Below are 24207 nucleotides of genomic sequence, written 5' to 3' on the forward strand. Positions count from 1 at the left end.
CTTGACAATACTCTCTAAACATTTCCTTGAACAGAAACAGAAGGCTGTTTTCTAAACATTTGTCCCATTTTAGCTGAAATTCTACTTTAACTCTTTTAACAAAATTTCTTTGTTGTACTCACCCTAATTTCTGGGTTGAAGGAAACTTTTCCACTGGAATCAGGATCAGAGGCTTTTGCACTGAAATCAGATCCTGTCAGCCCCATGTTGGACGCCAAAATGCAGTGTTCTTTTCTAAAATATATGATGGTTCTCTGTGGGCAGGTTTCTTGGGGAAGTTTCTGGAGGCAGTCTTAGTTTCAGTTCAGAGTAATAATCACCTCAAATGCAGCCAGAGATTTAAGTACAGTCTTTTATGTGGCTTCTCAATCTCCAACTGACGCTTCCTTCTCAGTCTTTTCAACTGAACTCTCCTGACTGAGCTCAGCTGTTTTTATGCTCTTTTAGAGATGTAAACTCAAAGGTTGACTCCTTCTCTGAGAGTTGGGATTATGAGAGGTGTGAATTTGGATATCTCATACTGAACCCTGAAATCTCCCAAACGTGTGAACTAATGTGTGAGCTAATGTGTGAACTCTCAAAGGTATTAACTTAAGCATTGTTTCTATCAATTCCATTGAGTTATCACCTTGTTTCAAGTTCTGGCTCATAGCAAGAGTCGAACCAAACATTGTCAGCAGGTTCCCTCTGGGCTAAAGGATCTTATATCTTACCCAGAGTTTCCCCACTGACTGTGACCCTCTACAGTTAAGTAAATGAAGAATGTCCATTACACAAATTATGACATGCCTTTATGTCACAAATTTAGCTTACCTCTAAGTGTATATATCTGGGAGAAAAAATAAAGATGGACTAATTCTTCCCAAAGTTGAAGAGGAAGAAGAGGAAGAGTAGGCTAGGAAAAGTAAAATTCCATTAATTATAACAAATTTCACGTGGAAACAAAGACCCATTTTTTAAAATATCAACATTTCTTCTAGCAAAACATAGAATACAATACTCTCCAAAGAATTAAAAATGAATATTGCATGCAGAGAAAAAGAGAGGTACACCTAGTAGATGTTACTAAGCTAGAACATGTAACCAAAGAGGAACTTTCAAAAAAAAAGTTAGATCTTGTTATCACAAGAGAAGAGTGAATTATTAACAAATGGATAAACAAAGTGCTCCATCAGTATCATCACAATGTCAGCCCAGGGCAAAAAAAGCTACCAGCAAGTTGGTTAGTAGCCCTATGACAAATTTCTGGGAGGACATGGACAAAAGTTACACAAGATATGCAGACATGGATGGGTCGCTGATATACTTAGGAATTAGAAGATGTAATCTCAACATTTTAGAGAGAGGTTAAGTGATTTACCTGAGGTGATATAGCCACTAATCACATGAGGTATAATTTAAATCCAAATGTCAGATGCCAAGTTTAGTATCCTGCCATCTGAACCTTTGCAACAGCTCTCAAACAGGTCCATTTGACTATATTTGAGCATTATGTCATACAGGAAAATTCACTAAGAAAGCTTTTGTACTTTGATGGTTATCTTTGGTTAAAAATAGGACTGTCCTTAACTGAGAAAAAGATGACTTCTCCTAATAAAATTGAATAAGGTAAGGAAACTCATTGTCACCTCAAAATAAAAAATATTTATTTTTATTTGGTCTACTTGTTATAATATAAAGATAAATTGAAGAAAGAAATATATAGGCAGAACAAAAATTAAATTCAATTTTTACAGATGATATGACAGTTTAGTGAGATAATCCTAGATATTCAACTAAAATTGAAACAATTCGAATAAAGCAGAAAAAATATAAAATAAAATCACAGAAATTTTCAAATTTTATATTACCCACAAAACAAAGTAATAAGGGATTTTTAAAGGTATTCCATTAAAAATAACTATAGAATTATAAAATCCTTAGAAAGTCCAGCTAACAAGATAGAGAAATTGTATGCATATCTCTAAAAAAATTTATAGAAATAAAGTATTAAATAAATAGGGTAATCATAATTACTCATGCTTGGGCTGTGTGAATATAATTTAAAATTACAATATTAGCTAAATTAATGTCCTTATTCAGAAAATTTGGAGAAGCAATTATATTAATTCAATGTTGGTGAAACTATAAATTGGTCCAACCATTCTGAAAAGTAATTTGGGGCTAAAATAAAAAGTAAGTAGATTTTTCATATCATTTGATGCATCTGTGGGTCTTCTTAGTTTGTCATAAAAAATCAAATAAAAAAGAATAAAAAACTCAAAGATACTAAATAAAAATGTATATCATCACTTTTAGTTATAGCAAAGAACTGGAAACTTACACAGGGTACATCAATTGGAAAATGCATGATGAAATTATATTTAAAATTGAAACTCTGACTTCAAAATGTGATGAATCCTAATTCTCATCCCTTGCCAGAAAAATTATAGCTTTTATCTAGAGGTGGGAGGAGGGAGAAGTGGGGAAAAATTGTAACACAGGGTTTTGCAAGGGTTAATGTTGAAAAATTATCCATGCACATCTTTTAAAAATGAAAAAGCTTTAATAAATAAAAAAGAAAAGTTATAGCTTGGAAATGCAAAATAACATGTATTTTCACATATGGCCAGTATAATGTTTTTCTTAGCAACATTTTTATTTGTTATAAACTAAAGTTATTATTAGGGGGAAGGACTGATAAAAGTTATGAAGAGGAGAAATAAGTAATGAAAATAATGCAAAAAAAAGGAATAAAATAAAATCATCAATGAAAGATATGTAAAATACACAGTAAAGAGCAAGAATTAAAACAGAGAAGTACAATGTTGGAATGATCTTATGGAATTTATTATATATCTTTTAAAACAAGTGAGAATATTTGTGGGCAGGAGTTGTAAAAGGCTTGTGAGAAGTGAAGGTCCTTTTTTATCATAAATATTTGAAAATCCTCTACTTTTTTTTCCTTTCAAATTTGATAATACTCAGTTTAACTTGATTTTTAATATTGATTTTTCTCCTTTGCTTTTTGGAATATCTTATTCTTTGTTCTCCAGAAATTTAAAGTGATAGCTAATAAATTTTGTGTCATCCTGGGGAAAAAAAAACCAAGTGATACATAATAATGATTTACAATTTTAGATACGAAAAATAATTTCCAAATCAGTATTGTCTACTACTTCCTTAAAAAAAAAAAAAAAGTATCCGGGAAAGAACTTGCAAAATAGCCATTTGAAGCAAAGTTTTTTCTATAACAAATGCTCCTTTCATTATAATGGATTGTGTTATACAAAGTCAGAAAATTTTCTTATTAATGAAAGAGATGAATTCATTCCCTGGAGAGTTGTTGCTTTACTTCATTCTCGTTTGGTGGAACAAGGAAGATTTAATACTTGGTTTTTAAAATGATGAACTTTGTGCTATTATTGTAATTCTCTGTTACTTCCTCTATGACCTGAATTGTACCTTCTCTTAAAGCCAAAAGGAAGATGAAACCAAAAAAGATGATGAATGTCAGGCAGATTCCCCGTGGTGAGAAAAATTTTATTTCTTCTTTTATTGTAATATAAATTCTATTAACTTTCCAATTTCTTGCTTCAGCATTTTGGCCTCATGACCTTTACTTACAGCCCTACTGAAGGAGGCAATTCACCAGATTCTGTCACTGTAGAGAATTTCAAAGCTCTTGGCCAAAAGTATTTTTATTAGCTGTCTGCTTTGCCAGAATCCATCAGCCTTGACCAATTTAATTTTTTTTTTCTCTTGTAAAGATTGTCAGAATCTCTTAGCTCAAAATGACAACAACAGATCATCTTCCAAGCTCTCTCCCATTGACTCTCCTGGGTGCCCTTAAAGGTTGTCACTGAGCCTTTCAAAATGAGTTTGGAGTACTTTTGGAAAGTGCCTTATATATGTGAATTGTTATATTTTCCCCTCAAGCTAAGAATGATGAATCCAGTTCTGAAATTCATTGAAAAATTATATTTACCTTTGGACTTTATACACTTTGTCCTTCCTAAGAACAATTCTATATTTTTCTTATGTGTCTTCCCCATTAGACAGTGAACTCCCTGAGGACAGGGACAGTGCTTTTGATTTCCTTGTTATTCCCAAGACTTAGCACAGTCCCTTTCACTGTGAACTGACACTTAAAACCTGCTTGTTGACTTGACTTGGTTTGGAATCCCTATGATTTAGTAGAGGATTTAATAAATGCTTAATTGATTATATTCTATATATTTTTTTCTTTCTGAAGGAAGAAATATTGATATTGACAGTCTGGATAAGGGTCTGGGAACCGTGAAGATCAAGCTTACAGATCGAGAAACTACTGGAGCTCCAACTCCTCCAAGAGACAAACTATTGAGTAACTTACCTGTTGAAGGTGACTACTGCTCATGCCTCAATGTGTTTTTGGGGAAGCTTTGATTTCCTGTATGAGAATTTCTGAGAGAATCATTATTTAGTTCACATAAAAAAAAAGAAATATCTATAGAAAAAAACATCATAATGCATTATGAATTATTATCTCTGACTGGAGCTTCAAGTCAAAAGTTTCCTAGAATGCTATTGAGTAGAACACAAAAATGGAAATTTTTTAATTCTTTATCATAGGTACCACATGAGCTGCCTAGTGGCCCTCTTTAAGGAAAAAAGCCCAGTATGAGTCCTAATCAATCAGATAAAATTTTCTAGTACTGGACTGGGACTCAAGAAGACATATTCCAATTCTGCTTTTGACAATGATGATATGATTCTGAACAAGTCACCTGTCCTCATTTAACCTCTCCTTCCTCATCTGAAAAATGGAGATAGTAATAGTGTCTGTAACATAAAGTTGTTGTAAGAATCAAATGAAAAAAAATGAACATATATGTATAGTATTGCAAATAGGAGAATACTATGTAAATGTAGCTATTATTTCAAAAGATCCATGTTTCCATTATCCTAAGTAAACTAAGTATATTATAACCCATACACAACAAACTAAGTAGATTATGACCATGTATACTTCTTTCATCTTTTTTGGCAAAAATAAAATAAAAATCCTGTAGTGAGTAACCTTCTGAAGAAGATCCCCTATCAAATTAGCCTTCATGGGTCTTAAGGAGAACATTAAAGATTTGCTAGTTGTGACTTTAAAAATTTATCTCACCATGGAAATGGAAGACATACATTAAAAGCTACTTAAAAATTAGCCTGCAGCTGCAAAAGCTCAACAGAGCCTCTCTTTACTGAGAGTCAGAAAACTAAAAGAAAAAAATAGCTCCCCTTTTCCTTTGTTATCAATTTTTTAAAATGGCAGTTTCCCTACTCATGCTAGGGATGGACATGGAGATCACTTAATCTAGTCTATTTCACAGAGGAGGAAGGTAGAGACCAAAAGATAGGAAGAAGCCGGTTCTTTCTATCTTGCTCTCAAAAAATCCTGAATCTCTTATGCCAAAATAAAATGTCTAATTATATATAAATTATATCAAACTCATCTTCAAGAAAAGAGGAGAGGAGGGAAATGGAGAGAAAAATTCAAAACTCAAAATCTTATAAAAATGAATGCTAAAATTTTTCTTGACATGTAACTAGGGGAAAAATAAAATGCCATTTAAAAAATAAAGGAAAAGAAGAGCAAAACAATTGAAGATGAAAAAGCTTAGTCTTGACCCCAAAGAAGATATATGAGAAAATACCTCCTTTCCCTTGATCTATTAGAGAGGTTGGAGATCAGGGGAAGGAGAAAAGAAGGGTGTCCATGGATGTGGAACATTACTTATGTCAAATTTTTTAAATAAAGTTTTTTGTTTGTTTGTTTGTTTTTTGCTGAGGCAATTAGGGTTAAGTTACTTGCCCAGGGTCACACAACTAGGAAGTGTTAAGTGCTGAGACTAGATTTAAATTCAGGTCTTCCTGACTTCAGGGCTAGTGCTCTATCCACTGCACCACCTAGCTGTCTCCTTAAGTTCTTTTTTTTTAAATCTGATTATAATATAAGTTCTTCTGATATTCAATAGTAAAGAGAAGAGAAGCTCCTTGATTGATTGTGAGTTAGCTATGTAGTACAATGAATATAGAGTTGAATCCAGAATCTGGAGAAGCTATTTTCAAAGCCTTAGACATGTACTAGCTGAATAATTCTTTTTGTTGCAGCAATACAATGGTTTCATTGTGATCCCAAGTTAAGTTTTCTTGGCAAAGATAGTGGAGTAGTTGGCCATTTCCTTCTGTAGCTCCTTTTGCAGATGAGGAAACTGAGGCAAATGGGATTAAGTGACATGTCCAGAGTCATGTCACTAAAGGTCTGAGGCTAGATCTTAACTCATGAAAATGAGTCTTCCTGATTTCACACCTGGCATATTTATATGTGTGGGCATGTGTATATACATATATGTTATATGTATGTGTGTCCTCTTTGCCACCCAGCTGTCCCAGGAAAGTCATTTAATTTCACTCAGCATCAGTTTCCTCAATTTTAAAAGGGAGATAATAACACTTGCCTCCCAAGGTTTTTGTGAGAATAAAATGAATTAATATTTGTAAAGATTTATGTAAATGCTATTTTTATTGTTTTTATTATCATCAGTTTATGGATTGAGAGTTTTCTTCATTGGCCAGCTATACATTATAAATTATACTTTAGGGAAAATAGGATAAAATTCCACATAATAATTTGAGTTCAGGGAAAACTTAAATTCTTCTGGCTTTATCTCCATAGTTTCAGGAATGTAATGTAATACCCTTTTTGTGAGACTCCGAATACTTAGTATGTCCCTTATCTGATAGATAATGGGACACAGTCATCCAGAATGAATTTATGGAAAACTTGAAAACTATTAAATGTGAGTGAGAAGTAATGATGAAAAGGCAGGAAAATCTCAATATCTTTCACAGAAATCCATGAGAAGGAAGCATGGCATAGTGGATAGAGGTATCACATTAGAGTAAACAAATTCTATATTCAAATCTCTCCTCTGACATTATTTGTGTGGCTAATCATTTCCCTTCTCTGGGAGCTTTCTAAACAGTCTATCTAAAAACAATTTGTTGAGCTAAGATAAAGATATGGTTTTGTGAGTATAGAGAAAAAGGGATAGATGTGAGAGATGTTATGGAGGGAGAAGTGGCAAGATTTGGCAGCTGACAGATTTGTCAACTGACCAGATATGGTGTGGTGAGAAAGAAAAAGGATTACAGAATTATAACTGGGACAGTACCTATTTGAAACTAATTGGATATGGAGTGGAGAGTGGAGGAGAAAGAGCTCAGGAGCCCAGATAACAATTGTGACACAACCTATTGTGGATGAAAGTGTTAAATGATCATCACTCTATTTAAACCCACTTGCAAGCCGGCCATATACTCCATGCTCTTTGTAGCAAGTCTTGAACTTTGTGGAATGTAATGTGTTTTGTTCTTGTTTCATTTTTCCTAAATTTGAGACAGACAATATTCTAGGTCTCCCAAGAATGGGATTATATTCAGAGGAGTAGAAACAGAATAAAGGCAAAGATAATTTGTGTAGCTTAATACATCATTAGTTTGATCTTTGTGAGACAATAGTCTCAGCCATTTCACCTTCTTCAGTGTAGGCTTCTTCAGTCTAGGATATTTCCTTGAACCAGAAGGGAATAATTTCTATTTCTGAAAACCCAAGTGACTTTCAGTTTTTGTGTAAGCTTATCTCAAAGACTAACTCTCCTCTTCCTGAATTTGAAGATGACAGGACACAGAAATAGATGATTTCTTTTACCCTTTGGAATCATTATATATTCCACTCATTCCCATCTTCTCATCTTTTATAAATAGAAAACCTGGAAGATTTCCTGAAGGAAATAGGCATCTCCTCTACCCAAGTTGGACGTCGGGATCTCCTGAAACATCTGCCAATTGATGGTGAGTGTTCCAGCTTACCCTATGGCTTGCATGTGTGAAAATGTCTGATCCTTTTTTAAAAGACAGATGCCTCAGACTACCCCTGGGCCAGACTTCTTCAATGTCAGTGGAAGCCTAGTGCCTTCATTAGATATCCTAAGAAGGCAACCCTAAACTCTGCTCTTCTGGCCAACCTAAAAATGATCAGTAAATAGTTGCCTTTTAGTTTTGTGAGTTCAGTTTTTCATGTTTATCTAAATTTTGCCTGGGCTACTATTAAAAGGTCTGAAGTTCAAAGCTCATTTTTGTTGTTTCTCTCAATGGGTAGGACTCAAAGAATCTTTGTTGCCCTTCCATCTTGTATAGAGTAAGCATTTGTGTGTAAAAGAAATGAAAATTAATAGAGCATGGTAGGCACTTGAGACATCCCATAGATACTGTGTATAGAATCAGGAAGAGCAGATAAATGCAGCCTCAGGCACTGACTCTGTAACCCTGGAAAAGTCACGTAATCTCTGATTGCCTCAGTTTCCTCATTTATAAAATGGAAATAACAATCCTAACTGGCCCCCAGGTTGTTGTGTAGATAAAATGAGTTAATATTTTAAAGTACTTTGCAACTAAATGAAAGCTATAGCCCCACAGATAAATAACTTGAAAAGGCAAACAAAGAAGAAGCTGGTGGAGTTGGTCTTATTATACATCCAATAGCAATAAGAAACATGATTTCAAGGACTGTTTGGTCTTCCTTTATGGTAGAACTGAAGATAAGTATCCAGGATAAAGAATAGTTGCCAGTGATGTATAAATTATGCGTTTGTTCTCAGAAATAGCCTCTTCAAGAAAAAAATATTGATAGCTGCTAGGATTGACGAGCATCCAAAATCATTGCAAAAAAAAAAAAAAGAAATAGATCATATTTTAACACATGAGAAAAGAGTTATTATTGATGTAAGAGTAAGTCCTATGTAAGCTCTGAACAATTAAGACGACTGTCTTATCAAGAAAAAAATATATATATAAAAAGAACATATTCTTGTTATAATATTCTGGATATGATGCTGCATATGATATATAAAGAATGTATAAAATAATATGAAATCATGAACTTAATGAAAGAGAGACATGATATACAGTTGAAACAAGTGAATCTTGAATTATTTAAACAAGTAACAAAAAAATGGAAAACAGGCATCAGAAATAACATAAAAGACAATTAAAAGGCAGAAATTCAATCAATCTAAATCTTTAGCCACAAGAGGAAAATCAATGAGTCCAAAATATTTAACTGACATAGCAAGTGAAGAAAATGACAACATTAATTTTAGTTAATAAACATATTTATAAAATCTCATAGAGAAGAATTATGGACATTATTATAGAGCAATGTGGTTTCATAAAGCCTAGACAGTTTAACTATTTTAAAGAATTTCACAAGGAATTCCTCTGAGAATAGTAATCTTTGGTGCATCTCAGGATAAATATAGAATAATAAATAAAAGAAAATGGAAAAGATTTCTAATGTTTACAACAACTATGAAAACCAGTAGAGAAAGAACATGTAATCAAACCCCAATTTATTCAACCATCCCTAATTAATGGGCATTCACTCAATTTCCAATTCCTTGCCATAACAAAAGAGCTGCTATAAACATTTTTGAACCTGTGGATTCTTTCCCCCTGTTTTATGATCTCTTTGGAATATCAAAGGTTATGCACAATTTTATAGCCCTTTGGGCCTAATTTCAAATTGTTCTCTAGAATGGCTGGGATCAGTTCATACCTCCATCAATAATATTATTGGTGTTCTAGTTTTCATACATCCCCTCCAACATTTATCTGTTCCTATAATCTTAGTCTGATAAATGTGAGGTGGTATCTCAGATTTATTTTAATTTGAATTTCTATAACCAATAGCATTTTCAGAAGAATATGTTAATGAAAGGGATGAATTTATCTTCTTGAGAGCTCTTCTTTCTTCATTCTCTATTGGTAGAGCAAGGAAGAAAAAGGACAATTTTTATAGACTTGGGTTTTAAAAATGATGAACCTTGTGCTATTATTGTAATTCTCTGTTATTTCCTCTGTGACCTGAAATTATACCTTTTCTTAAAGCCAAAAAGAAGGTGAAACCAAAAAAGATAATGAATGCCAGGCAGAATCTCCGTGGTGAGAAAACTTTTATTTCTTTTCTTATTGTAACATAAATTCTATTATCCTTCTAATGTATTGACTTAGCATTTCTGTCTCATGACCTTCTTTATGCACAGCCCCCCTGGAGGAGGTAATTCACCAGATTCTGTCACTGTAGAGATTTTCAGAATCCTTTGCCAAAAATATGCAGCTTAGTTTTGCCAAAATCCATCAGCTTTGGCCAATTCATTTCTTACTGTGTACTATGAAGGCTTCTCTTGAAAAAAAATTCTCAAAGTCTCTTGGACCAGGATCACAACCACAGATCATCCTTCCAAGCTCTCCCAGTGATTCTTCATGTGTATCCTTAGAAATTGCCACTCTCTCAGTGATTCTTCATGTGTATCCTTAGAAATTGCCATAATGTCTTTCAAAATGATTTTGGAGAGCATTTGGAAAGTATTTTATTTATGTAAATTGATATTTACATTACCTCACCCTCAAACTAGAAATGATGGATCCAGCTCTGAAATTCATAGAATAAATGTATTTGCCTATAGATTTTATACAATTTGTTCCTCTTTGGTATAACTCCATTGTGTTCTTATCTGTCTTCCTTATATGTACTTTGACCTCTTTGAGGACAGGGACGGTGCTTTTGATTTTTCTTCCCACCACTTAGTAGTGGGATATATATAATAATATATATTGTATATAATAAGCATTTAATAAATGCTGTTAACTTCACTTATAAATGCTTGTTGACTTGATTTGGCTTATCCCCACAATTTAGTATAGAGGCTAGCATATAAAAAGAATTTAATAAATACTTAATTATGTTCTTCTTTTCTTCTTTCTGAAGAAAGGAATGTTGATATTAACAACTTGGACAAAATTCTGGGAGACCTGGGGATCAAGTTCACAGATAGAGAAATTAAGGAATTATTGAGTAACCTGCCAGTTGATGGTAAGCATTTCTCATACCCCTGTGTACTTTTGAGGAAGTTTTGATTTCCTGTCTGAGAATTTCTGAAAGGAAGGATCCTTTTTTTTTTCTTTTTTTTTTTTTTTAGAATTTAGTTCACATCAAAGATAGATATAATTATGAAGAAAAGCAATCTAATGTATAGTATATTATGAAATACTATCTCTGACTAACCCTGTATGTCAGGAGTCTCCCAGAATACCATTGAGTAAAATACAATAGAAAACTTACTTTTTACCACAGGCCCAACCTGAGGTGTCTAGTGGTCCTCTTTAAGAAGAAAAACCCAATGTGATTAAGGAAATCCTAACCAGACTAATGAAATTTTCTACTACTGAAGTTGGGTTCCAGAAGACCTGAGTTAAAATCCTGCTTTAGACAATTAAAGTATAATCCTGAAGACAAGTCACTTGTCTTCACTTATCCTCTATTTCATCTTCAAAATCAGCATAATAATAGTAACTTCTACATAAAGTTGCTTTGAGAGACAAATGAGAAAAAATATGTAAAAATATATATGTGTATAATGTAGCAAATTTTAAGTATTAAATACTTTATTAAATATTATAGTATTCTATATTCTGTAATCTTATATATTTCAAGAATCTATGAATATTATGAAGATTCTTCCACCAACACATTTTGCAAATGTTCTCTCATTTCTGAGGGGGTTTTTAAGAGTCACTTATGGCCCAAATGTAAAAGTGAATACTATAACTAAATTAAATTGATACCTGTAAATCTACAATGTGAGAGTAGTTGATGAAATACAAATAGATTGTTGAAGAAGAATCAACAAGCCTTTAGCAATTGATTGATGATTTGAAGATGATTCTCAGACGGTTTTTGTTGTTGTTCAGTCGCTTTTCAGTAGTGTTCTATTCTTTGTTGACCCCATTTGGGATTTTCTTGGCAAAGAAATTGAAGAGATTTGCCATTTCCTTTTCCATTTCATTTGCCAGATGAGAAAACTGATGAAAATAGAGGTAAGGGATTTACCCAGGAGATAGCTAGTAAATATCTGAGGTCTGATATGAAGTCAGGAAGATGATTCTTCTTGACATCAGCTCTGACAATCTCTCTCCACTGCTACAAACATGGCAATGATTCCTATAACACTGAACTTATAGGGTTGCTGTGAAGCTTAAGTGAGAACATTGATGTAATAGATTTTGTACATTTTAAAGGGATGTATAGATGTCATTTATCTACCACATTCAAATTGAATAGTATAAAGTTTTCCTTTAGTTAGATTCTTCAATTTAGACTTTTAACAGTGAGCCTACCAAATGGGATTATTCTCCTAAAGGACCCATACCTGTTTCCACTTGAATAACTTATATGCTATTTAATAATAAAGTTAAATACTGTTTCATAGAAATGTGTCTCACATTTAACCAATTAGATGAAATAAATTTGTAAAGACTAAATACATTTGAGATTGTGGAGAGATCTCTGAAAGAAAAAAAATTAGTTCCTCTTTTGCTTCTGTGATTAAAACTTTTTTTAAAAAGGAGTTTCCTAATGTACAGAGTCATATATGCTGAGAAGTCTCGCTCCTTTGTTTCACAAAGAAAGAAATTGAAACCAAGAGATAGCAAGGGGCCAATTTTTTCCATCTTATTCCTAAAATGCCCTGAATCTGAACTACAAATATATAATATTTGATTACAATAAAAGTTTTTCTGATATTCATTAGCAAAGAGCAGGGATGTTCCCTAAATGACTTTGTGAAGTCGCTGCATGGTACATAGATACAGGGTTAAAGGCAAAATCAGGAACACTTGGGTTCAAAATCTTAGACAAGTACTTGCTGCATAACCTAGGCAAGTTATTTAATCTCTCTGAACCTCAGTTTCCTCATGGACATAATAGCATCCACCTTGTGGGGTTTTAGTGAAGATAAAATAGGTTAATATTTGAAAAGCACTTTGCAAACATTAGAGCTTTATGTAAAGGCTAAGTATTATTATTACTATTATTATCAATTTACAGATTGAGACCTTTTTTATTCTTTAGATATCTATTATATAAATTAATCTTTAGAAAAATTAAATTAAAAAAGATTATCTGAGTTCAGAAAAAATTGTTGAATTCCTCTGACTTATCTCTCATTTGAAAATGTAATAATATTATTTTTGTGAGGCTCTGCCTCCTCAGGTCTCTACCTAACCTCTCTGCCTTATCTACAGGTTTTGGAAGGGTCAACCTGAATCAACTTTTGAATAATATAAAATCCATTAAAGGTGAGTAAAATTTTGTGATAAGAAGGTAGATTAAAAATGGTTTCTCAAAAATTTTCAGAAAAATACATGAGGGAGAATAATGGCATAGTAAATAGAAATATAGTCTTAGAATCAAGAAGTCATGGATTCATTAGCTACTTCTGACACTTACTAGCTGTATGACTATAGGGTAAATTACTTCCCTTCTCAGGCAGCTTCCTAAACAGCATATGTTACAAATAATTTCTTGATCTGCATAGGCAGAGATGAACAATTTGTAAACATTTAAGTGCCTACAGTACTTGTTTTAGGCCCTGGTGATGAAAATACAAAACAATGAAATGATTCCAGCTTACAAAGAACTTCCTTCTCTTGGAAAAAATAACATGTACTCATGTAAATATATGCAAAATAAATAAAATACAATTTGCAAGGGAAGGTACCAGCCTCCCACAGGAGAGCCTCCTCATAGAAATCAGAGATTGTGATTCATTCACCTTGAAGGAGAAGAGAGGGACTCTGAGGTAGAAGTAAGAAGATCATGGGGAACAGTTGGTAACATAATAGAGACACAAAATGGAAGTCCATGTACAGAAAACAAGCATGGGACAGTGAAACATAGTAAGACTAGAAAAATAGGTTGGGGCCAGGCTATAAAATCCATAGAGACCAGAGTTCGTCTATTTGATCCAGGAGAAATAGGGAAATAGGAATTCATTAAGTAACATTGTCAGTTGTGCTTAAACAGAATCACATTGGCAGTTTTGCAAAAGATGAATTGGAGGAGGAAGAGACTACCCATGAAATAGGGAGACCGATTAGAGGCCATTATAACAAGTCTTCAAGTGAGAGATGAATGGTGATTTGAGCTAAGAATATAGCTATGTAAATAAAATAAAAGGGAGTAAATGTGAGAGATATTATGGAGTGAGAAATTGCAAAATTTGGCAACTTGATTGGATAAGGGGTGGTGAGAAAGTCAGCTGTCCAGGATAACAACTGTGACACTCCCTATTTTGGATGAATGTGTTAAATGATTATTAATCTTTTTAAATTCACTTACAAGCTTGCTAAATTTTCTCCAGTCCTTTTATAGCAAGTCCTGAATTTTCTATAACATAATATTCTATGTTCTTACTTCATTTTTCCTAACATTAAGACAGACAACATTCTAGATCTTCATGTCAGGGATGAAAAGCTGAATTATAGTCAGAGGAGCTAAAGATAAAGATAAAGATTGGGATGAAGACAAAGATAACCAAGCCCTACTTTTTTAGCTAAATCTATGTAGCTTACTACATCACTGATTTGTCAGTCTTCAGCAGACAATTACCTTAATGATCATTTCACATTCTTCAGGGTAGAACTCTTCAATCTAGCATAGTCCCCTGAATCAGAAGGAAGCAATTCTATTTCTGAATTCCCAAATGACTTTCCCATTATGTTTTGGTTCATTTCAAAGACTAACTCTTTACTTCTTGAATTTGGAGAAGATAGAACACAGGAATTAGTGGCATCTTTCACCCTCTGACATTAAATATTCTTGCATTCCCATCAATCACCATTCTTATCTTTGTAAACAGAAAACATTGATGCTCGAAACCTAGAACACTTTCTGAAGGACATGGGAATCACACTCAAAAAAGATAAATATCAAGATTTCTTGAAACATCTGCCAGTTGATCGTAAGTGTTCTAGATTACATCATGGCCACAAGGAGAACTTGGGCTTGCTTGTGTAAAAATGACTGATAGATTCTAAAGAAGTAGACTTCTCCCCCAGACCAACCCCTGAAGTTCTTCAAATTCAGTGTAAACACAAAGATTAACTAGTGGAAAATAATACCATTTTTTACCAATTAGGAAACCTAAGGAATGGTAAAGAGAAAGGGAAGTAAGTAAAATGAATAGAAGAATAAAAATAAAGGAAGTGGGTAGGAGAAGGTAGAAGAAAATAGAGTTAAGGAGTGACTGAAAAGTAAACCAATATTGCCTCAAATGGAAACTGATCTTATTTCCACCCAAACCAAGTAGGCTAGCATAAAGGCTGAGAATTCTGGACCAAAAGAGCTGGAGGAGTGTGACAGGAAACCAAAGGCAAATTTTCTCAGTTAATTTGTCTCAGGACAGGAAGATAAAGAATTTGTCACCATGGGGTGATACTCCACACTCAAAGTTTCAAGTTTCAAAGGTAATCAGAAAAATGTAGGAAACATTTTTCTGTCTTTTATTAGACTGTGAGAAGGCAAGGCTAGACTGCTACTCTGGCCATCTAGAAATAATCAGTAAACAGTGTCCTTTAGATCTGAGAATTCACAATATTTCAAATTTGTTTACACTTTATCTGGGCTAGTGTTAAAAAGGACTCTTCAGATTCCTCCAAAGAGGAAGTATAGTGTCATGGAAAGGACTAGATGGGGAATCAAGGGCTGAAGTTCACAGTTCAGCATCTTGTTACTCTCCATAGGTAGAATTCAAAGAATCTTTGTTTCCCTAACCACCTTGTGTAGAGTAAGCATTTTTAAAATAGGTATTTGTGAGTGAGTGAAAGGAAAAGTAATAGAGCATTATAGGCACTCAAGGCAGCTAATTGGTTCTATATAGCATCAAGAAGACCTGAGATCAGTGTGGCCTCAGAAAGTGACCCTGGGAAAGACTTAACCTCTCTGAATGTCAGGTTCCCCTCTCAGGGTTGTCAAAGTACACAATGAAGTTAACATTTGTTAACCTCTGAAGTCAGGGGGACCTGGGTTCAAATTTGATCTCAGACACTTAACACTTCCTAGCTGTGTGACCCCCAACTGCCTCAGCAAATATATATTTGTAAAGCTCTTTGCAACTAAATGAAAGCTATAGTCACAAAGTTCAGTGGCTTGAAAGGAGGCAAACAAAGAAAAAGCTAATGAACTTGATCTTATCATACATCCAGAAGCAACAAGAAACATGATTTCATGGAACATTTGCTCATCCCTTAAGGTAGAACTTAGGATAAGTAAAGAAGAATAAGGTTAAGAAAAGATCGATGCTAGTGATATGTAGTATAGTTTATGGAAGTTTTATGCATTTTTTATCAGGAACAGCTTCTTCAAAAATATAATTTCTGGGTGTTAGAATTTCAAACATCAAAAAACAAACAAAAAGATTAAAAATAGAAAAAAAAACAAAAAAAGAAATAATTGAACTAGATTATGTCTAACAGGTAAGAAAAAACTTATTAGTAGTAGTATTCATTGTATCAGCTATGAATGATAAAGATCACTGCCTTTTCAAGAAAAAAGATAAGAATATAACAAGAGTAGCTTAACTTCTTGTTATAATAATCTGGTTATGATTCTTAATATCACATGTCAAGAATTTATAAAAACAAATAGAAATCATTTAGTGATTAGTGAGAAAGAGATATGGTATACATTCAATCTTGAATTATTTTAAAAAGTAATAAACAAAATAGAAAATAATTATCAAAAATGACATGGGATGACAAAGTTTAACCACTCTAAATCTGTAACAAGAGGAAAACCAAACAAGCTCTGTAAGCCCCTTAGTTAGGAAATGTTTAATTTTCATGCCAAATGCAGAAATATGGCAACATGAATTGAGGATGGCAAAAAATGTTTTAGTTAATAAACTTCTTTGTAAAATATTTTAGAGAATGATGATGGACATAGTCATTAGCAATATTGTTTTATGAAGGAAACAGAAGCTATGGAAAGTTAAAGTAATTTAAAGAAAACTTTGTAAGGAATTTCCACTAAGCATAGTAATCTCTAGAACAATCAAGGATAATTGTAAAATAATAAAGAAAATAAAAAAATATATCTAATGATTACTGTCCCAAACAATCAAGGACTATAAAAAGAAAACATTTATACCCAAATATCACAGTATAAGATTAGTTTATAGGAGAAAGGAAAATGATTAAAAACAACCAAGATAAGAAAAGTTTCTCATTTGCATCAAATATGTATCATAGAGATTTGTTCATAAGAAGATGTAGTTTTGAGAGTCTTGCTGAATGTACAGGCTATCACAAAAGTCTTTGTGAAATTTTAAGTTTTAATAGTTTTAAACTGTTCTAAAACTTTTTAGAATAACCTCTCTAGAAAAGGTATTTGAATGAAAGAGGAAGTATGAGGGGGAGAATCTTGAATTTTATTAATGCCAAAAAAAATGGCCAATAAAATATCAAGTCACTGTCCTCCTATATGCCTACTATCCTACCGATACAAAATCTTTACGTGAGTCATCTATACACAACCTAAGAGCATTCTTAATAAGAGTATTATTAGGAAACAATCAGGTGTTTACAAGAAATAATCAACCAAAAACTACATCTTTGTCATTTTGTAGTAGACTGAAACATACAGTAAAATAAGATCCTCTTTTGCTTATTATTTGCTGATTATGAAAAAGTGACCCAGTAGAGCAAAAGAATGCTTTAAAAGTCTCTTCCAACAAGGTTATCTCCTATCCATATATAAAAATCAGTTTAAACCCTTGAAAAGTACAAGAGAAATAACCCTATTCAATAAACCTTTAATAATCACAAACATTAACTGGGACATTAAATATAGTGGGACCATATATATTACTGTTTAATGCTTCACCTAATGCTCTTGTATTGTATAAAATTGTAGAGAAGTTATAGGTACAGAGAAAGACATATTATTTCACCATTTGCCAGTTTATGGATATGTTTTTCTTAACTATTCTTTTATTTATTATAAGCTAGGATTCATATTGGGGTTAGAAGAGTGGCAGTTATGAGGCAGTAAAAGAAGCTGTGATAGTGATACAAAAAAATTAATAAGCAAAAATGAAAAATGTATAGAGAGAAGAGAACAAGAGTTTAGAAAAAAAGTCACAGAGAAGCACAATGTTGGAAATAACCTTGATAAATTTAGTATATGTTCTAATGTTCTTAAAACAAGTTATACATAAAAGAAATTCACAGTTTCAAATACCAAAAACAAACACATAAAAAACAATCAACAGCCTGCTTCCAAACTAGTACTGTCTACTACTTCCTTAATAATTACTTGAATCAAGAGCTTGTGAAACACTAATTGAGCTAACTTTTTATCTCTAATAAATCACCCAATAACAACAATGGACTGTGTTACCACTGAGACATAAAAATCTATTTTAATAAAAGGAATGAATTCATCCACTTGAGAATTTTCTCTGTTTCTTTACTTCATTCTTATTTGGTGGAGAAAGGAAAGAATACTTTGTCTTATTTTGATAGTTCTTTGTGACCTGAATTTCACTTTTCCTTATAGACCAAGGGAAGATAATTAAGAAAGACATAATGATAGTCGTGAAAACTCTTGGTGAGTCCAAAACTTTTATTACTTCTTGGTGATTATAACATATATCAGCTTTCCAATTTACTGAGTCAGCATTTCTGCTTCATGACCTCTAGTTTTTTATATCTAGCCACTCTGAAGAAAGCAATTCACCAAATTATGTCATTGTAGAGAATGTCAAATCCCTTGGCCAAAAGTATATAGATAACGATGTAGATTAGCTGAATACTTTGGCAGAATCGATCAGCCTTGACCAATTCATTCCTCAGATTGTGCTATGAAGACTTCTCTTGATAATTTTGTCAGGATCCCTTGGACCAAGATCACTAGAACAAATCATATTCCTACATCTCCCAATGATTTTCCATTTTTGTCTTTAAAAATTATCACTGTGCTTTTGAAAATGAGTTTGGAGAACATTTGGAAAGTATTTTACAATTATGGATTGTTTTTTTTTGTATTATCTCACCTTCAAACTAGCAATGATGAATCCGAATTCTGGATATTTTTAATATAATTTGTCCCTCTTGGATACAATTCCATATTTTTCTTATTTATTTCCCCCATTAGAATGTAAACTCTTTGAGAGCAGGGACAATACTTTTGGAAATAATTAGATGGCTCAATGGATAAAACACTGAGGCTGGAGGCAAGAAATTATTCAGTCATGTCAGTTGTGTCCAGCACTTCATGATCCCATTTAGGGGCCATTTACTTCTTCAGATAAAAGAGGCAAAAAATATTAAGTGACTAGTCCAGGGTCATACAGCTAGGCAATGTCTGAGGCCAGATTTTAATTCAGGTCTTCCTGTCTCCTGGTCAGGCATATATCCACTGCATCTCCCCTGAGTTCAAATTCAGCCTTAGATATTTACTAGCTGTGTGACCCTGGGCAAATCCCTTAATCTTGTTTACCTTAATCCACTGGAGAAGAAAATGACAAACCACTCCAGCATTTTTGCCAAGAAAATCCCATAAATAGTGTGACCACCAGGTCATAAAGAATCAGACATGACTAAACAACTAAAAAACAATGTTTTAGCAAAGTGGCAGGCATATAGTAAGCACTTATTAGGTTGACTTGGCTTTGTATTTCCAAGACTTAGCACAGTGCCTAACATAGAGTAGGTACTTAATGAGCATTTGATTTGTTGATTATAACCTTCAATTTTCTTCTTTTTGAAGGAATAGGTGTTGATGTTGACAATCTGGACAAGGTTCTGGAAAATCTGGAGATAAAACTCACAGATAGAGAAATTGAGGAGTTACTGGATAATTTGCCAATTAAGGGTGAGCATTTCTTATGCCCCTGTATGTTTTTAGAGAAGCTTTTCCTTCATATTGGAGAATTTCTGAAAGGATATTTATTTAGATCACATAAAAGGACAGAGAGAGAGATCTATAGAAAAAGCCTATCATAATATATGATGAAATAGTATATCTGAATGAAACTCCAATTCAAGAATTTCCAAAATGCTACTGCATAGTGCACAGTCAAGGAATACTCCTTTTTTCCTACAGGCCCCACCTGTACTACCTAATGACTGACCATCTTTAAGGGTAAAAGTTCAATGTAACTGTAATCAGAGAATCCTAATCAGCCAGAGAAAATTTTCTAGCACTGGATCTGGATTCAATAAGACCTGTATTCAAATAGGGGTTTTTTTTGGCATTTATTGGTATGATCAGGGACAAGTCACTTGTTCATGCTAGACTTCTTTTTCCTCATCTTTAAAATAAGGATAGTAAGAGAATCTACTTCATAAGGTTGTTCAGAAAATCAAATGAAAAAACATACATACACATATACATGTAAATAAATATTGCATTGGTGACTAACTCTTAATGTATTATGTAAATGGTAGCTATTTTTAAAATTTTAAAAATTTAAAATACTTGAGTTCAGAGAAAACCATTAAATTTCTCTGCCATTCTCATAATTTCAGAATGTGATATAATACTATTTTGTTAGATTCTTCATCCTCAGGTCTCTAACTTCTGCCTTGTCTTATAGATAATGGGAAGGTTTATCTGAATGAAGTTATAGATAATGTGAAATCTGTTAAAGGTGAGTGAGAAGTTATAATGAGAAGGCAGGTAAATATCAACATCTCAATATTTTTCAAGAAATCTATAAAAGAGGAAGCATAAAGTAGTAGGCAGAGACAGATAATGAATCCAGGACTTCTTTGTTTTATATGTATATGTGTGTATATGTGTGTGTATGCATATATATGTGTGTGTATGTGTGTATATGTGTGTATACATATGTGTGTGTGTGTGTATATATATACACATGTATATATATATATGTTTATAACCTTAGAGTCAAGAAGACCTGCATTCATTACCTGTCTCTGATACTTACTATCTGTGTAATTGTGGGTCAAATTACTTCCTCTCCCTGGCAGCTTTCTAATTACATAGATAGATATAGATGTAGAATTATACATATGGATATAGATAGAAATACATATATTATAAATAATTTTTGATCTGCATAGACAGAGATAATCAATTTGTAAACATTTAAGTACCTACAACACCTGTGCTAGACCCTAGATTTACAAAAGACAAAAACAATAGTCTCAACTCACAAGAAATTTGCCTTCTCTTGGAAAAGACAACATGTACATATATAAATATATGCAGAATAAATACAACATAATTTGCAAGAAGTGGCCCTAGTAGTGAGGGAAATCAGGAAATCCTCTTTAATGAAGGCAGAGCTTTTGGTGTACACCATGAAGAAAAGAGAAGGATTCTGAGGTAGAAGTAAGGAGAACATAGGGAACTAACAGTTAGTAAGAACATGGAGGCAGGAAATGAAAGACCACATGTGAAAAATATAAAGTAGGTATGGGAGAGTGATGAGAGAAAAATTTATATATTTGATCCAAGAGAAATAGGGAACTAGGGGGATTTATTGAGTGACATAGCTGATAGATCTGTGCTTAAGGAGAATCACTTTGGCAGTTGTGTGGAAGATGGATTGTTGGGGGAAAGAGACTGTTGAGTCAGGGAATCAGATTAGGGGCCATTATAACAGCTCTTCAAGAGAGATGAATGATGACTTAAGCTAAAAATGTGGTTGTCTGAGTAGAAATAAAAGGAGGTAGATGTGAGAGATGTATGGAAAGTGGCACAATTCAGCAACTGATTAGATATGGGGTAGTGATTATCAGGAGTCCAGGATAACAACTGTGACCCTCTTAATTATGGATGAACTTGTTAAATATTTATCACTCTGTTTAAATACACTTACAGGCTTCCCAAATTCTCTCCAGTCTCTTTGTAGGAAGTCATGAATTTCCTGGCATGAGGTATGTTTATGCTTGGTTTTTGATACAGTATTGAGACAGACAAAATTGTAAGTCTCCAAGTCGGTGATTAAGTGTAGGATTGCAATATGACCAATAGGAACTATTAGGATAAAAGCCAAAAAAAAAAAAAAAAAAAAAAACTCCAAACCCTAGCTACTTAATTAACTAGACCTATGTAGCTATGTCATTGATATATCAATCTTCAGACAATTATTCCTGACCATTTCACATTCCTTGGTGTAGGCCTCTTCAGTCTAGGATATTTCCCTGAATCAGAAGGAAATTAATTTCTATTTCTGAATTTCCAAGTGACTTTCCATATGTGTGTTAAGTTTTTCTCAAAAGCTAACTCTCCTTGCATTTGGAGATGATGGGATACAGAAACAGATTCCTTCTTTCACTCTCTAGAGTCATTATAGATTCTTTACCCTCCCACTATTCACCATTCCCATCTTTTACAAACAGAAAACATTGATGTTCAAAATCTGGAAGACTTTCTGAAGGACATGGGGATCACACTCACAAAAGATGAACATCGGCATATCCTGAAACGACTGCCCATTGACAGTGAGTGTTCCAGGTTACACCTTGGCCACAAGGAGAATTTAGGCTTGCTTGTGTAAAAATGGCTGATGTTTTCTAAAGATACTTCAGATTACTCCTTAGAGTTCAACTTCTGTCAAGTATAAAGAAAGTCTAAGCAGTAAAAGATAAGATCATTTTAGCAACTAGGAAACCTAAGGAATAGTAAAGAGAAAGGGAAGCAAGTAAAACAAAAAGGAATGAATGGAAAAATAAAAATAAAGGAAGTAGGTGGAGGAAGGTAGAAAAAAATAGAGTTGAGAAGTGGCAGAAAAGTAACCCAATATTATTTCAAATGGAAAGTAATCTTAATTCTACCCAAACCAAGGGGGTTAGCATAAGGGCTGGGGATTCTGGACTAAAAGAGCTGGAGGAATGTGAAAGGAAACATTTTTCAATTTATTTGTCTGAGGGCAGAGAAATACAGAGGTATTCACCATGGAGTGATACTCCAAACTCTTTAGAAAGTTTCACTTGTAGGGCAGCTAGGTGGTGCAGTGGATAGAGCACTGACCCGGGAGTCATGAGGATCTGAGTTCAAAGCTGGCCTCAGACACTTAATACTTACTAGCAGTTTGACCCTGGGCATGTCACTTAACCCCAATTGCCTCTCAAAAAAAAAGAAAAAAGAAATGTAGGACTTAAGGCACTCACGCAACTAGATCATTCAATAGACAAAGTGCTGTGTGTGAAATAGGGCTTCAGACATTGACTAGCAGTGTGATCTTGGGTCTCTCTCATTTGTAAAGTGCATGAGTTGAACTCAATGGCCACTAAGGTCCTTTTCATCTATATCTAGAATTCTGTAGCCTTGGAATCAAAAGACTTGAATGCAAGTCTTTTGTAACCCATTATTTCCTCAAATGGAAAATGATATTATTTCCACTCAACCCAAGTGGACTAACATAGCCTGTTGATTCAAATCCTGAAATCCTGATTCTGACATTTACTCAGTTTCCCCTCTATAAAATGAGGCAAACAGTAGCACCACCATCTCACAATGTCACTGTAAGAAAAGCATGTCACAAAGTGTTATAGAAATGTGAGATATTGGTTTCATTACACTAAATTCAATTCAACATACATTTATTAAGCAATTTCTTTGGGTAAGGCAATGAATAAGACCATAGAAGCATTTTAGTGACACTATGAAAGTGACTATTTGGATTTTGTCAGATATATTTCTAGAGCTATGAACCTACCACCAACTTCAAAGAAACAATTTATCTATTTCTTAATTATAACCTGCTAAAATTAGGAAAGAAAAAAAATTGGCCTGAGATTTCTCCATCTCCCTAGGATTAAAATATTAAAATCAAGAGCAGTAGGCAGAAGTTCCCTCATTTTTCCTTTCTTCCCTTGTATACCCCCAACATATTTCTGGTTTTTTATCTGTCCCTTTTGGAGAAAAATATATCCCTCCATCCTAATGCTTTCACCTGTGCTTTAATCTTAACCACCTCCACCTTCTACTATTTTCTTTAAAGACTTTTCAGGAATTGCATGAATTCATCATATTTAAACCACTTTCCTTTTCCTTGTTAATAATATTATCTGCAGGAAGAGATGCTAAATAATTTTCTAAAGCAAAGCAATCCATTAATTTCTCTTTCCCATAGAAAATTTGCCCACTTTCTTTATACTATTTTTCATTATTGCATTTTGTCACGGTACTGAGTTTTAGGTCACGTATTTTGATATATAAATTCTGTTTGCATTTTTAGGCAGCGGAAAGGTTCACAGGAATAATTTGATGAATTTCCTGAAGTATCTTAAGGGTAAGTGAGAATGTATAAGAAGACATTA

At 33.4% G+C, this 24207-nt stretch overlaps 1 protein-coding gene across 7 annotated transcripts in view; it reads left to right on the plus strand.

Annotated features, from left to right (window-relative positions):
- EFCAB3 (EF-hand calcium binding domain 3) overlaps nt 1–24207 on the plus strand; it is a 169587-nt gene that overhangs the window by 110148 nt on the left and 35232 nt on the right. The window contains exons 17-28 of one of the 7 annotated variants that reach the window (XM_051994931.1): nt 3457–3510; nt 4235–4363; nt 7780–7866; nt 9961–10014; nt 10841–10945; nt 13156–13209; nt 14772–14873; nt 18470–18520; nt 19682–19786; nt 20511–20564; nt 22285–22386; nt 24126–24179. In XM_051994931.1, the coding sequence (XP_051850891.1) occupies nt 3457–3510; nt 4235–4363; nt 7780–7866; nt 9961–10014; nt 10841–10945; nt 13156–13209; nt 14772–14873; nt 18470–18520; nt 19682–19786; nt 20511–20564; nt 22285–22386; nt 24126–24179 (951 nt within the window). Of the gene's footprint in view, nt 1–3456; nt 3511–4234; nt 4364–7779; nt 7867–9960; nt 10015–10840; nt 10946–13155; nt 13210–14771; nt 14874–18469; nt 18521–19681; nt 19787–20510; nt 20565–21249; nt 21354–21763; nt 21820–22284; nt 22387–24125; nt 24180–24207 lie in introns of those variants that run through there. The other 6 variants (XM_051994932.1, XM_051994933.1, XM_051994934.1 and 3 more) reach the window with 6 other exon arrangements.

Source organism: Antechinus flavipes, chromosome 4 (genome assembly GCF_016432865.1).
Source record: "Antechinus flavipes isolate AdamAnt ecotype Samford, QLD, Australia chromosome 4, AdamAnt_v2, whole genome shotgun sequence".
Classification (NCBI taxonomy): Eukaryota; Metazoa; Chordata; class Mammalia; order Dasyuromorphia; family Dasyuridae; genus Antechinus; species Antechinus flavipes.